Source organism: Lathyrus oleraceus, chromosome 4, assembly GCF_024323335.1.
Source record: "Lathyrus oleraceus cultivar Zhongwan6 chromosome 4, CAAS_Psat_ZW6_1.0, whole genome shotgun sequence".
Lineage (NCBI taxonomy): Eukaryota > Viridiplantae > Streptophyta > Magnoliopsida > Fabales > Fabaceae > Lathyrus > Lathyrus oleraceus.
This window is the reverse complement of record NC_066582.1, coordinates 279,335,427-279,351,864: the sequence shown is the minus strand read 5'-3', so window position 1 is coordinate 279,351,864 and position 16,438 is coordinate 279,335,427. Positions and strand designations below refer to the sequence as shown.

General features: G+C 39.4%; 1 protein-coding gene across 1 annotated transcript; it reads right to left on the bottom strand.

Moving 5' to 3' along the window:
• Positions 1–776: 776 nt before the first annotated feature.
• On the bottom strand, positions 777–1,397 carry LOC127137104 (uncharacterized). The gene has a single exon (XM_051063589.1). It carries the CDS (start codon positions 1,395–1,397, stop codon positions 777–779), a length of 621 nt encoding a protein of 206 aa, XP_050919546.1.
• Between the last annotated feature and the right edge of the window lie 15,041 nt (positions 1,398–16,438).

Here is a 16,438-nt window from a genome sequence, read left to right as displayed (position 1 = left end):
GCCCAGGATGCGATATCCTGCCGAGTTAGTTTCTTTTGTTTCCTGTGTCTCTTTCAGCCAGTGTGTGTGATGTTTGTGAGCAGTGTTTGGTAACCTTTATCCTTCCTTTTGTGCGTGGATCCCGTCGAGTACGACGGATGCGTAGGGGTGCTAATACCTTCCCTTCGCATAACTGACTCCCGATCCCTTTCTCTTTGGTCGCGAGACCATGTCTCTTCCAGGTTTACTTCGAGCGTTTCCTTTCCCTATTCTAGGATAAATAACGCACGGTGGCGGCTCTGTTGTTTTGTTTTCCCGCCGGTTTTTCGCGTAATGCGACACCCACATTACAAAGGGCCATGGAGAAGTCAAGACATTCAACGGCACAAGCAGAACATGCACTTTAACAACATAAATTTGGCACTTGTAAAACGATCTAGCATGAAGGTGGCAATCGACTTCCATGGTCATCCAGTAATAACCTTCTCTCATAATCTTTTTAGCCATGGTATGACCACTGGGATGGGTTCCAAATGAACCTTCATGAATCTCCTCGATAATTATTTCTACTTCGTGTCTATCCATGCATCCTAGCAGAACAAAATCATGATTTCTCTTATACAACACATCCCCATTTAAGAAAAACCTCACAGATAGCTTCCTAAGTGTTTTCTTATCTGTGATGGATGCATCATCCAGTTACTCTTGTTTCTCGAAGTATCTTTTGATACCATAAAACTAAGGCTTATCATCTTGCACTTCATCATTAGCATAGCAAAATGCTGGCTCATCCAACCTCATAATGTTGATGAGGGGGCCTCATTCACCCATTTAACCTTAAACATGGATGCCATAGTAGCCAATGCATCTGCTAAGTGGTTCTCTTCCCTCATGATATGGTCAAATGTGATCTCCTCAAAATATAGAATCAACTTCAATACATGCTCCCGGTACGGAATCAAATTTGGGGGTCTTGTTTCACACTTTCCATTGATTTGGCTGATAATCAGAACCGAGTCCCCGTATATGTTCATATACTTGATTCTCAAGTCAATAGTTGCTTCAATCTCGTAGATGCAAGCTTCATATTTAGCCATGTTATTTGTGTAATCAAAACAGATTATGGCGGTGAAGGGAATATGAAAACTTGTGGGAGAAGTAATGAGAACTCCAACACCATTTCCCAAAGCATTTGAAGCACCGTCGAACTCAAGCGTCCATCGCGATCCTGGTTCTGGGCCTTCATCTGGATATTGTCTATTGTAATAATCTTTGAGAAATAACACATCTTCATCAAGAAATTCAAACTTCGTCGGCTGATAATCCTCTATAGGTTGATGAGCCAAGTAATCAACAACTATACTATTCTTGATGGCTTTTTGAGTCGTATACTGAATATCATATTCTTTTAGAATCATTTGCCAACGGGAAACCCTTCCCGTGAGAGCACACTTTTCAAAATATACTTAATCGGGTCCATCTTTGAGATCAACAAGGTAGTGTGGGACAACATATACTTTCTCAGCCGGTAAGCAGCCCACGCCAGAGCGCAACAAGTTTTCCCGAGCAATGAATATTTGATTTCATAGTTGGTAAACTTTTTGCTCAGGTAGTATATTGCATTCTCTTTCTGGCTAGACTCGTCATGTTGGCCTAATACACACCTAATTGACTCATCAAGGATAGTGAGATACACGATGAACGGTCTTCCTTCTACTAGAGGTATAAGAATTGGAGGTTCTTGCAAGTATTCTTTTATCCTTTTGAATGCTTCTTGACAATTTTCGTTCCACCAGACGACCTGATTTTTTCTCAATAACTTGAACATTGGTTTGCAAGTGGCTATTAGATTAGAGATGAGCCTAGCAATGTAGTTCAAACTCCATAAGAAACCACACACTTCTTTTTCTGTCTTCGTTTCAGGTATCTCTTGAATTGCTTTTATTTTCGAAGGAACAACCTCAATTCCTCTTTCGCTTATCAGTAAGCCAAGAAATTTACCGGACCTTACCCCGAAAGTACATTTATTGGCATTCAACCTCAATCTGAACTTCCTCAATCTTTCAAACAATTTTTGCAAATTCACTAGGTGTTCTTCCTCCATATGGGACTTTGCAATCATATCATCCACATAGCTTTCAATCTCTTTGAAATTTTGGTATCAGATATGAGATGTCAAAGGTAATGTCACGACACTAATATCTGAGTAATGCAAACAGGATAAAGACAGAGAATAGTAATGCAAGAGACACAAGCAATTGTTAACCCAATTTGGTCCAACTCATCTACATCTGGGGGCTACCAATCCAGGAAGAAAATTCACTAAAATAGAATCAGTTCAAAGACTCTCCGTACACTTCAACAAGTTACAGTATTTCTCACCTAATATCTACCCGTGCAATTTCTACCTAAGCACTCTTAGATATGAGAACCCACTCACTTCCCTACAATCACACCTGTGATTTTAAACAACAATCCCTTGAGAAAAGAAAACACTTTTCAATAACACACTCTTGATTTTACTTCACAATTTCAATCAAGAAGACACACACTTGATCTTGCTTAACAACTTTGATCAAGTAGACACACACTAGATCTTGCTTCACAACTTTGATCAAGTAGGCATACGCTCCTGCTTAACAGCTTTGAGTGACAAATTACAACCACAAATCAGACCAATTCAATCATCAAGGATGACTTGAATGGCTTACAAGTCTTACGACTAAACAAGACACAAACCCTAGCTGTAAGACCCCAATTTTGGCCCTAAGATCCCTCATGGCCCATATCATATCATATCATGGCCTCAAGGATCATTGCATGCCCTAGCTTCCCTCCTAGTGGGTAGGTTGCCTTGTGTGTGGTTCTTGATCACCAAGCATGTTTTGCATTTGTATATCTTTGCTTTTCATATGTTTATCATTCAAAAAGTACAAAAATATTGTCAGTTTAACCTTGTTGCTTGCAGTTGAAGCAATCATCAGCAATTAGGTCAAAATCAGTCACAGTCAGTCAAAGCAGTGGATGGTGGCCATTCTTGCAGAATTTGGGCACCATGATCAATAATCAAGAGTTCATATAACTTGGGACATCATTTGGAATCAAGTTCTCAAGGAATTAGGGTTTGGAATTCATCAGAAGTGGTTCAATCATGCAAAACCCTAAGAAAAGTCAACAGGAAGTCAAACTTGGTCAACTGTGGATTTAATCAGTGATTTGATGGATGGAATTGATTTGAAGGAGCTCATTCATGTCCATACAAGCCTCATGTATCATGCCAAACCTCATCATGGAAGAATTTGGAGCAAAATCAGAAATTTCCCAAAATAGAAAGTGGACCTGTAATTCAAATTTGCCAAAAATGGAAACTTCTTGATCCTCAACTTACATCATGATACAAGCTTCAAATGGATTTTTGCCCAACATGAAAGTTGAAGATCTTGTTCTCCCATTTTCAAAAAGTCCAAGAACTCTCCAATCCCATGTATGGTTGGCAAGATATGATCAATTCAATTTCAAAAATTTGTGAACTTCAAAAGGCCATATCTCATGAACCACTTGGACAAATTTGATGGGGTTTTTTCCTACAAACCACATTTTACCTCCTCTTTCCAAAAATGTAAATTTCATGCACCAAAACCTCACCATGCAAAATGCCATTTTTGGACTTGACTTCTCTAAATTCAAGTGTGTGCAAAAGTTGACTTTTTGATTTAGCAATTTTTAAACAATTTGGCCATTTGGGATCTGTTTTAGATGGTATTTGGAGCATGCTCAAGGCCCAAACTCGGCCAGACCTCACACCCTCCATGTGCATTGGTTCAAATTAGCAAAATGTGCAAATGGTTCCATTTGAGTTAAACAAGTTTAGCACATCATTAACCAACAATAAACAGAAGTATTTAAAGATATTTTCTGTCATTCTAAACCTAGCTGCAGCCTCTATCGAACAGAAAAACTCATTCTCTCTCAAATTTGCATTTTGACATATTGCATTTTCTGAGCAAAACTCTCAAAACCCTCGAGCAACCCTTGGTATTTTCATCATCTACCAACAATCTTGAGCTTGTTTGGGGCCCTGTTTCCTTGCTGTAACGTCATTTCATGCTGCTGCTACATGAAGCCACATCCATGGTGAAACCCGATTTAAGCTGGATTTGAGTGTGTTGAGCTGAACTTCTCCAACTATCCATCAATACCAACTACAAAGCACATCTGTTTCGAGCTTTGAAGGCCAAATAACCACTACAACTCAACTGTTCTTCAATCTTGGTAACATTTTGAACCTCTCTTTTTTCCAAATCGTGCCATGCTTTAGATAGTTTATGCCTTGCTGATTTTAATGAGCTATGGATTGCATGAAATGGTTGGATATTCACTGACTTACATGGATTTAAAGTTTCACTCATGAACTTGTTCTTGCTTCTTTCTCTTTTGAGTGCTCGAATTAATGATAATGGATGCTATATTATGAATGTACTTGGTTTGCTGAATCGATTGCCATGCTTGATTGATGTTTCTGGGCATGTTTGAATTTCACGATGGTTGTTGGTTGATGAAGATGAATACTGTAGTTTACAAAACCCTAAACACTGTTCAAAACCCTAATTGCATTTCCAAGTTTTCTGGGTTTCATGTATGGCATGTGTGTATGTACTGTTCTATTGGTGATGGCCAATCAGAACATTTCGTTTTGCCTCCCTAAACGATGCGTTTTGATTAATGAGGCGCATATTCACAAAAATGCCATTCGGTCAATTGGTTGACTTGTTAGTTCATGTTACTTTGTTCATTTTATTCCAAATTGTCACTCAACTTACAAAATTCATTTCTCACTCATTTCAACTCCAAAAATCATGAAATTTTTTTCATCATATTCACATGAATGTCTATTATTTTATCATGATTTTTGCTGAATTTTTGGTTGGCTGGATTTTAAATGGCATTAGGGTTCTTAACATGTATGCATATTTCATACCTTTTGCCAAAACCATTGTGAAATTGTGATGATGCATCCATTTGATCTGAAATTTTTTGTGGTTAATCTACACTCATTCATGCTTGTTTTGATGTAGAGTTCTCGATTTTATCTTATCTGGTTATTAAGATATGAATTTTTGAAGTAGGGTGTGACAATTTGTGTCACACCATTGTTATGTCATTTCATGATTTTTGTTGACATGCTTCCTGGCTTCCAATTGATGTGAAATTTTGCATGAACCATCTCTTATATGTCTAGTTTGTGTGTGAATTTTCTTGGATTTAATTATGCCATTTCCTATTTGTTTGAGATTTTTCTCCCCTGCCTAGCCAAAATGTTGACTTGTGTGATACATCTTGCCATTTCCTTTGTGAAATTCTCATACCTTATTGGATGATCATGAAATTTTACATGTGCATACTAGACTTCTTGATCTTTGCATTGGTGTTGATCCCATTCATTTCTCATCTGTTTTCATTTAGTTATGATTTTTTGAAGTTGACCCATGAATGTTTGACTTCTTTGTGCATGCTTGAAATTTGCTTTGACTTCATGATTTTCATTGACTGCCTTACACTTGTCCAATTGTGATGAAATTTTACATGCTTACCATGCTAGGTGTTAGGATTGATCATGAATTATTTGGTGATTTTTGAAAATGTTTGAGTTGACTTTTGAGCCAAGTATTTCTGTTGACTTCTATGTGCACCAATTTGCCATGCTTTGCCTTTCTTTGCTTATGAAATGATGGTGATGCATGATATGAACTTGAGACCAATTGTGCTTGCTTCTTAAATGTTTGAAATTGATTTTGGTTGACTTTCATTTGCTGTTTTGACTTTCTCATTTATTTTTGACCCTAGGCTTGTCCTAGAGGTCTCCTGGCTTATGTTTGAGTTCATTGTTTCAGGATTGAGCTACAAATGCTTCAAAGAAACTTTTGCAAGTTGATTGGGTTTATCTGTTTACCATAAGCTAACCTTTGTTTTGTAGGTGGTTTGACTCACATGATTTGAGTCTTGTGCTTTGCACATTTGCCTGTCTGTTTTGATTGTTGGTTTCTACCTCCTTCTGATTTAACTGTTGAACTGTGTATTGATTTGTTTGACTATTTAAGGTACCATTTAGTTGCTTAAGTTCTTTGAACTTGCTTTGCTTTGCTATTTAGCAATTTGCTTTGAGGTATAATCCTTTTTTCTTCATGTAGTCTGGAAGACCTGGCCTGTTATTTGGCCAGGCAACTGTCTGAAGTCCTCCTTAAGAGGCAATGCTTGTGTGTGTTTACTTTTTGTCCCAAGCAGGAAAAGTCCTTCAAATAAGGCAATTGGTAGATCAAAGGGATAAGCAACCTATCCCCTACTATTCTGTGAGTCTTCTCCTTGCTCCCATTACATGGTTGTAGCATTGAGATCAAAACCCAAGATCAATCGAGTCAATAATATGTGGAGAGAGTTCCTACTTTCTGAACTCCCACACCTTCTGATATTCAAATGCTCTCCCTGACCAGGGATAAGAGCAATGAGGCACACCCCTCATCTCCTTTCATCTGCTTCACCTTAGCCCCTCAATGGCAAGGTTAAGAGCAACTTTTGACCCTATTCCAGTTGGCCTCAGTGCCTAACCCTTTTGTATGAGCCTCCTTGTTTGGTTATAGTGCGTGCTGATTGACTTCATTGATTGCTTGATTGTTTCATATACACATGTTTGCTTGCATGCTTTGTGCACTCATCATCATTAATTGCTCATCAATGCATGATCATCTCATTTGTCTTTGTGACTTATCATTGCTGTTTACCCATTGAGGACAATTGTAAGACCATCCATTGGCCATTGCTCCTATGATATGGAAGTGAGTATAAGACCATCACCTTGGCCACTCATCTTATCTTTGCTTGATGCATTTGTTTGTTTGTATGTGAGGATGCAATTATAAGCCCCTGTAAGTTGGCATTTGTATTCCTAGGACCATACTGTGGATGTTAGAGTAAGCCGAGATAGATTGGCATCTGACGTCCATGTTTTGCTTTCCTTTGTTTATGTGAGGATGCAATTGTAAGTCCCTGCAAGTTGGCATTTGCTTTCCTATGATCACATGTTGTTTTGTTTGTATGTGAGGATACAACTGTAAGTCCCTGCAAGTTGGCATTTGTATTCCTAGGACCATACTGTGGAGGTTAGAGTAAGCCCAGATAGATTGGCATCTGACGTCCATGTTTTGCTTTTCTTTGTTTATGTGAGGATGCAATTGTAAGTCCCTGTAAGTTGGCATTTGCTCTCCTGTGATCATAAGTTGGTTTGTTTGTTTATATGTGAGGTTGCAATTGTAAGTCCCTGTAAGTTGGCATTTGCTTTCCTATGATCATGTGTTGCTTCTGTTCTTGTATGTGAGGATCCATTGTAAGTCCCTGTAATGTGGCATTGGTTTTCCTATGAGCATACGTGGAGTTAACCTAAGTCCAGATAGATTGGCAGTTGACTTCCATATTTCATCTTTGTTTTCTTTTGAGGAGATTAGTGTAAGTCCATTGAGTGGCTTCTGATATCCAGTTTTATTTTAGGAGATTGGTATAAGACCAGTGATTGGCATCCGATATCCGCTTTTGTTGACTTTCTTGTTTGTTCATTATTATCCATTGCTATTCCAAAGGACACACTTGAATCATCTTCTATATGATTTCAAGAAGTGAACCTTCTAAGAAGTTTTACTTTCCATCTTCATCCATTCATCATTCATTATGTCCTAAACCATTTTCACACTTTGATTTCAAACTTGACATAAGTGTTGTGCAAACATCTTCATGTTTTCTAACTAAAAACCTGGACTCAAGTCCTTGACTTTTTTTTCAAATCCCATTTCATAATACTTCTTTGAATTAATCTTAATCATACTTTGACTCCATTTTCATAATCACAATCAATTAACTTCACTCATTCACTTGTTTTGGCTTTGTCCATTGTTAATCTTTTCATGCATTAGCCATAGGTTTCAATTATCTTTGTGGTTGATGTAAATCTTGCCTATCCTTAGTGAGTCGACAGTAAGACTTCCGTACTGAAAACAGGGTTAACCCCTCTAGTACGTCGAAGCTATCCTCGCATGGTGGATGTTGGTCTTGGTCGAGTTTTCTCCCATTGATAATGAAAAGCCTCAGTGCTATTGTTTAAAATTGAATCCACCAACTTTTGGAAATCTTTTAGCCGAACTACGGCGTTTTGATCCTTACCTTTGATGGAAGGTACGTAGGCAGCGGGTTCATCCGTTCAAACCCAATAATAAAATTGTATATTCTTTTCTCATCATCCCAATCATGTTTGCACAATATTTATGTCATAACAAATAACAATCTTTTACAACAAGTGTGAAAAGGGCTCCCTAGGAGTACCTAGGACGTAGTGGGTGCCTAACACCTTCCCATTGCGTAATTTACCCCTTACCCAGACTCTCTGATCTTTTTATTAGTTTTCTACGTGTAAAACTTCTTAGGCTTTTGTTCGCTTTTTAGCCAGTCCTTTGGATAAATAAAAGTGCGGTGGCGACTCGAAATTTCATTGTATACCTTGCTTATGGTTTAATCGATAAATCATATAGCGACGAATACACCGCTACAGAAAAGTGGCGACTCTGCTGGGGATAGATGGAATCCTTGGTGGTATTGCCAACTTTTCACCCTTGTTGTGTGATATATTATTATTTGTTATTTGACATATTTTTGTACAATTTGGGATCACTGTATTGATTGTAATGTGTGAATTGCTTGATATACAATTGCTGTTTGCTTTGGTGATCTGTGAGATGAGTTCTATACCCGAACTCGAGTGCTCTCTAGGATAGGAGAATGGCATAGTCTTGTTGACTGGTGTGGAGTATTCCTTAGCCAGTTGACTTGCGAGTCCATTCACTTGGTGGAGGTCATGTTGAACTAATAATGTCACACAAGTTATTTGTGGTTAGGCATTATTCTTTCAATCATGTTCCGCAGAAGCCAAGGACCATAGTTTACCAAACCCATCTTGGCCTATTTTTAGGACCGTAGTGCGGAGGTCGTTCAGACGTCAGTTCTGATACGATTGTTACGCGATACTACACTCATAAGAGTTTCTCTTGAGAATATTCTTGGAATACGAGTATTCGTTCCTCCGACAATATTCGAGAGATGGAACGATGATTATGGGAACCTCTGATAGAACATGTCTGGCAGGTTTAAACCCTAGTACACTCCCTTTGGGTGGTTCTTAACCGAGACTCCATGCTCGTGACTCTCAACAAACCCGTGATTCGTGGTTGAGTCGTTCAAACATTGTTAATATCAATGGATCCCGGATCAGGTGTAAAACCTAAAATCCACCAAAGCGGCTGGTTGATATTAAGAATGTTAGAGCCGGTTCATGTACCGTTAATATCAATGGAACTTGGGTGTCGATAAGGTGAAAACCTAAATCCACCAAAATGGATGATTGATATTAGGGATACATAGAGCTTTCCCATGACCTTTGTTTGGCGTGCCTTGCTTGATCCTTGAGTGTGATTGTTGCATTCATACATTCACGCATTCATCCGCATTCATATCATCAGAAAAAAGAAAATTTTCAAGGAACTCAAAGGAGTTTATTTGCAAAAAATTTCAAAACATGAAAAAACCGGGAAAAATTTTTCACCTGATATATCTGATGAGATATTCTCATGTATGATAAAAATGCTTAAATATTTCAAAGTTTGCAAATAAAACCTTTGAGTTTCTTTGAAATAAAAAACAAGCATATGCATAAACACTTCATGCATCATTTGCATCAGCAGGTGTTTTGTTCCGGTCTCCCGTCCTGTGGTCTGACCCTGCGATCTTCATTTATTTTGAAGACGCGCTTTGCCGGTACTATACCAGAGCCAACTCTGCCAGATTGATGGATCATTTTGAGCTAGAGAGTTGTGAACTCAAGGAGGATTTTGCCAAACTAAGTGCTTTTAATGGATTTATTCCTGTTGATGGATTTATTCCTGTTGATGGATTTATTCCTGGTTAATAGATCTCGGGCTGGCATTGGCTGCTGTTCTGGGGCACTTAAGGAGCAAGGTTTGTTCACGAGTGGAGGATTCATCCATGCTGATCAACCTGAAGAAGAAGAAGTTGCTGCTATCTTAGAAGAAGATGCAGAAGATCTGAACAATTTCATCATACCTGGTGGTGTCTGCCACAATTGGGTCGCTGTGGATGTTCCTACAGTTATCCATAGATCAGAGTAAATTGTTCACTTTGTTTAAAACCCTTCTCCCATGCCAAAAGGAGAAGTGATGACATTGTTGGCAGCATTTAATGCAATGATGTTTCATTCAATTAATGCATTGTCAAACATTTGTTTTTCCTTTGTTTTCACTTTTTGCTTTTGCATGAAATCAGTGATCACAAAAAACCATGAAAAAACAAAAAACAGCTTTTTCATCTGCATAAATGATTTGCTTGTTTAAAATTCAAAAGCGTTTCATTATCCAAAATCATTATGCAGGGATTTCTAAACCCATTGAACATAATGATCCAACGCCATCTCCCAATCTTGAAGTCCTTGTATCTGGGGCAGAGGAAGATGATGTTGAAGGGGATTCCTGACGAGATTACCCGCCTTCTTGAGCAACAAAGAAGCTCATTCAGCTGTATCATGAGAATCAGCAAAACAGTCAAACTGGGGCATCACAAATAGAATCAAAAAAAAAAAAAAAAAAAAAAAGAGAAAGAGGGTGAAAAAATAAGAAAAAATCAAAAAACCAGGAAATTTTTTTCAAAATTTTTCCAAAAGAAAAAAGAAAAATTATACCCTCAAGTCCCTAGTTGACTGATGCTGAATGGATTCAGAGTCGTTATGACCAACTGAATTTGATTGAAGAGAAGCGATTAACTGTCATGTGCCATGGTCAGTTATATCAGCAAAGAATGAAGAAAGCATTCGATAAGAAGGTCAAGCCTCGTGTGTTCCGAGAAGGTGACCTCGTGCTCAAGAAAGTTTTGTCTTTCGCGCCCGATTCCAGGGGCAAGTGGACTCCAAACTACGAGGGTCCATATGTTGTTAAGAGAGCCTTTTCAGGCGGTGCTTTGATGCTTACAACAATGGATGGGGAGGATTTCACTCGTCCTGTGAATTCAGATGCAGTCAAGAGATACTTTGCCTAAAAAAAAAGTATATGCAAATGAAAAAACAAATGAAAAAACAGAATAGCTCGCTAAGTTGAAAACCCGAAAGGGCGGCTTAGGCAAAAATGAGCGTCTCGGTGGAGAACCCGCAAGGGTAATCCAGGCAAAAATTAGAGACTTAAAAAAAAAGAATATTTGCATCCCGCTAGATTGAGTACCTCACCCTGGGGCAATCTAGGCAAAAATTAGGGATTTGGCAAGTAACTGCATCCTGACAAGACTTTCTGGTTCATCAGTCGTCATTTCGTCAGAAGATTCTCGATTCGTCGTCAACTGAAGCTTCGGATACATCGAGATTCAAATTGGTAGAGAAAGGATCATTATGTTCAATGTAGCCCTCTTCCAATATATATCACTGATTTCAAATTTGTACAGATCTATGGAGTCTTGCCATTTGCAGGCTACCATTCCATCAAATCAATTTGAGCTTTTTATCCAATTATTTGCACTCTTATTTGTTTCAAATTCAACAAATGTTTTGCATGTTTTAAATTGATAAAATGTCATTGTTTTAAACAAATAAATTTTTCAAAAATTTTGTTTAAACAAAGTGAACATTCACAAGATTGAAAGGATACTCAAGAATATCTCAGTGCTCTCCCGAGGGTGGCATGATCTCCAACAGGTAAGGCATTCGTTCATATTCCTGGTTTGGTTGTATCTTCTTTCTTCAGATCTTTGTTGGGGTTGTTCCTCAAGCAAAGTTGTTGTTGGGGTTGTTCCCCGGTATAGTCGCAAGCAGAGTATTGTTGAAGACTTCTGTTTCTCCAGCAGCAGTTTTCCCAGCATGGGTGTTTTATTGTGAAGTTTTGGCGGTTGATGGTTTATCATCTTGGTGCCCCGTCACTTTCTCCAGTGGGTCTCCTGCCCCAAACTTTATTCGTCTCCTCAACGCAGTCATGAGTAGAGCTGTTATTGATATCCCCATCGGATTCGCGAGCAGAGTTGTTGTCACTCTTCCCAGTGCAGTTGCCAGCGGAATTGTCTGTTTCCTCAGCATGATCGCTTCTTTTGAAAGACTCGGTAAGTCAGTGGTTCGATACCCAGTACTTTACCTTTTCCCCGGCGAAGTCGTCCGCGGATTTGCTGCTATCTCTCCATCAGAGTTTTTTCTCTTCAGCAGAGCAGGATTTATTTTCCTATGCAGTGGTTGATTGGGTTGACATCCCAGTGTTTCATCCATCTTTTCCTCAGCTATAGTCTGCAGAGCGTTTGTTGTGGCAGTTTTGCCTGTTGAATACTCCTTCAATCCCCAGTATGGTCGGATGATGGCTCTAGCATCCAGTGAACGGATTGATTTCCTGACTGTTTGTGATCCCCAGTAGAGTGGCTTGTATTGCAGAATCTACTTGTTGTGATCAGGTTGCTATGTATTTTCTCCTCAAGTGGAGTGGTTCGTCGCAGAATCTACTTGTTTGATCTGTCCTCCCTCAGTGGGTTGTTCCCCAAGAGAGTAGCCGACAGTTTTCCCCAATAGAGTTGCTTATGCAGTTAGATTCTATTTGGATGATATCATTCTCCCTCAGTGGGTTGTTCCCTCAGCGGAGTTGTGTGGATTTGCTTCTACAGCAGTTCGTGCTTAACGCACTTTTTGTTTCTCAGTTGACACTGGGATCCTCTGCAGATACTTTGGGACTTCTCTTGTTCCCCTACAGATTCGTCTTGGTGGCTGCTTTGCCCGTTGTGACTTTCTGTACCCCGATTGGGTTGTTTCCTGATATCGCGGATCTTTGCTCTTCAGCATGTGGGTCTCCGCAGATTGGCTCTCCAGCTGGTTTTTTCCCCTGGAAGTATAATACCGGGCGTTGTTCCTGAACCTGTTTGTGTTAGAATTGTCTGTTTTGTCAGCATTCATCAAACATAAATCACGCATATTCATGCATATTCCTAAACATTCAGATATTCATGTTGCATTTCTCGCCATATATCCTTTGTTTGTTGCTCACTGCTTTTGGGTGATGTGGATCTCTTTACAGATCTTCCCAAGCAGATGTCGGGTGTGTAAAATCTCTCCATATAGAGTCAGCCCCATAAGCAGAAAATGTCTGTTGTCTTTCCTTCTGCAGTTCCCCACTGAGATATATCCTCGTGGATGACGGTTTCTTCCGTTTCCTCCCAACACATATATTGGGATGGATTTTCCTATTTGAGTTACATCCTCATTAGGACGTGTCTTGATTCAGTCCGTCTTTTCGGATTATTCCTGAATCGACCATTTGTCAAATGTCTTGTGCTTCCCAGTGGGTTGTTCCCCAGCGGAGTAGTTTTGGGCCTCTACCCTCATACCGGTAGTTATAAGTCCTACTTTTCCTGGCTTTCTTGACAGAATTTGTGGTTATACACCTTTTATTCTCCAGCCAGAGTTTTTTGGTTTTCTACCTACTACCCGGTAGTTGTAAATCCTATTTTCCTGCTCTTCAGCAGTTTGCGGTTTGTTATAAACCCTATCTTGGTTTCCCGTGCGGATTTGTGATTTGTTCTATCCCCACGCGGAGTTGTTGGTCTTCTACCCCGTATTCGGTAGATGTAAACCCTAATTTTGTGGTTATCCCCACCAGATTTTGGCCCTCTGCCTACAAACCAGCAGTCGTAAGTCCTATCTTTGCGGTTTTCTATCTACAAATCGGTAGTTATAAACCCTGTTCTCTCCTTGCAGAGTTAACTTTGTTGTTCATCCTAACCGATGACAATTTCCCTTGTGGTTATCTTCATTCAATATTTGATGTTGATTTTCCTTTGCTTGGATAAGTTGCTCAGATCAGCACTTGTATCCCTAGCAAATCTTTTGTGGATAATTGCCGTATGCTAGCAATTTTATCCCCAGTGGGTCCTCTCACCGTTTTCTAGTGATTGTGTTCCCCGGATCATTGGTTGTATACCAATGCATCCCCAGCTAGTCCCTGCAGATAATTGCCGGATGCTTGCAAATTATCCTCAGCAGATCGCCTTTCATTTACCCTTTTGTTGGTAATGTCTGTTGCTCCCTTTTGATTGGTTATCATTATATACCTAGTTTGGTATCCCGATGCCTTTCTTTTCGGTTGATTTATCCTTTATTAACCCAGTAACCGGTTGTAGATAATCTTCCATGCGAGCATATTATTCACGGTCTGCCGGTAATGAATAATATATCTCATGCACTCTTCAGTCAAAGCCTTTCGTGTTTTCCCTGATTGAGTAAGATTCGTTATTTCCCTTTGTGGAATCGAATACTTCTTTGTTGTCGGATAATTGCCGGATGCTTGCAATTTATCCCTTTGAGTTGTCTTTCGTTTACCCGGATGCTTGGTATCGATTGTCTCTCTCTTTTGGTTAGTCACCTATTATATACTTCGGTATCTCTGGTGTCTTTTCCTTTCGAGTATATTATTCACGGTCTGCCGGTAATGAATAATATATCTCATGCGCTCTTTAGTTGGAATCCTTTGTTGATTTTCCCCAGCTGAGCAAGATTCGTATTCTTTATAGAATCGAATATCCATCCTTTAACCAATTTGTGTTTTGGATGATGAGTGTTTTGGAAGTGAAATCCAATTCACGTTTCGGTAGATCACCTATTATATACCCAGTAACCGGTATCTCTGGTGTTTCTTACCATGCGAGTTTATTATCTACGTTCTGACGGTAATAGATAATATATCTCATGCGAGTATTCTTATCCACGGTCTGCCGGTAATGGATATTATATCTCATGCACTCTTTGGGTTTGTGTCCCCAGTTGAGTAAGATTCGTTTTCCCGTTGTGGATTCGAATGTCCATCCTATAAACAAGTCTGCTGTTCTAGCTTTCTTCAGGGTGATGAGTGTTTTGGAACACAAACCAATTCACGATTTCGGATCTTATCCTATAAACAACCCAGTAACCGGTTCAGGATAATTTTCCTTTCGAGTATATTATTCACGGTCTGCCGGTAATGAATAATGTGTCTCATGCGCTCTTTGGTTGGAGTCCTTTGTTGATCTTCCCCAGTCGAGTATGATTCGTTTTCTCTTTGTAGAATCGAATATCCATCCTATAAACAAGTATGCTGTTCTAGCTTTCTTCAGGGTGATGAGTGTTTTGGAACACAAACCAATTCACGCCTTCGGATTTTATCCTATAAACAACCTACAACCCGGTTCAGGATAACTTTCCATGCGAGTACATTATTCACGTTTTGACGGCTATGAATAATATATCTCATGCACTCTCTTGTCGAACATTTTGTTTGTTTCCCCAACTGAGTAAGATTTGCATTCTTTACAGAATCAAATATCCATCCTATAAACAAGTTTGCTTTCGCTCTCTTCAGGATGATGAGTGTTTTGGAACACACACCAATTCACGTCTTTGGTCGGTCACCTGTTACATACCTACAAACCGGTATCCTTGGTGTTCCTTCCTGATTTTCTGTTACCCTTATGCCTGGTAACATTTCGTTTTCTTTGGTGCTTCCTCAGTGAAGTTTTCTGTTGCTTCTCCCCAGGAGTCAGTTTGTGTCTCTCCAATGGATTTATTCTCCTTTGGAATTCTTTTCCCCAGTGTGAGTTCCTCACTCTCCAGTGAGGTCTCCAGTCTGTTTTCTGTATTCCCTAATCAGAGTCGTGTCTTGTTCACGCTGTGTCAGTTTTGTTTATCCCCCAACTAGAGTCTTGTTAGAGTCTCTGTTCCTGGTGAGTGTATTACTCCGATGGATCGTCTTTTCTTCTGTGTGAATCATATTCCCCACAGAATTTGTGTCTTTTGCATGCATACATTTGCATCATGAGGTCTCTTAGGGACCAAAATTTGCCTCATTACTGTTATTTAAGCCCATTCTACCGCGTCGAGATGAAGATTTCTAAACATCACTTCTCCGGCTAGAATGACCTTAAATAGGGGCATCTGTAAGACCCCAATTTTGGCCCTAAGATCCCTCATGACCCATATCATATCATATCATGGCCTCAAGGATCATTGCATGCCCTAGCTTCCCTCCTAGTGGGTAGGTTGCCTTGTGTGTGGTTCTTGATCACCAAGCATGTTTTGCATTTGTATATCTTTGATTTTCATATGTTTATCATTCAAAAAGTACAAAAATATTGTCAGTTTAACCTTGTTGCTTGCAGTTGAAGCAATCATCAGCAATTAGGTCAAAATCAGTCACAGTCAGTCAAAGCAGTGGATGGTGGCCATTCTTGCAGAATTTGGGCACCATGATCAATAATCAAGAGTTCATATAACTTGGGACATCATTTGGAATCAAGTTCTCAAGGAATTAGGGTTTGGAATTCATCAGAAGTGGTTCAATCATGCAAAACCCTAAGAAAAGTCAACAGG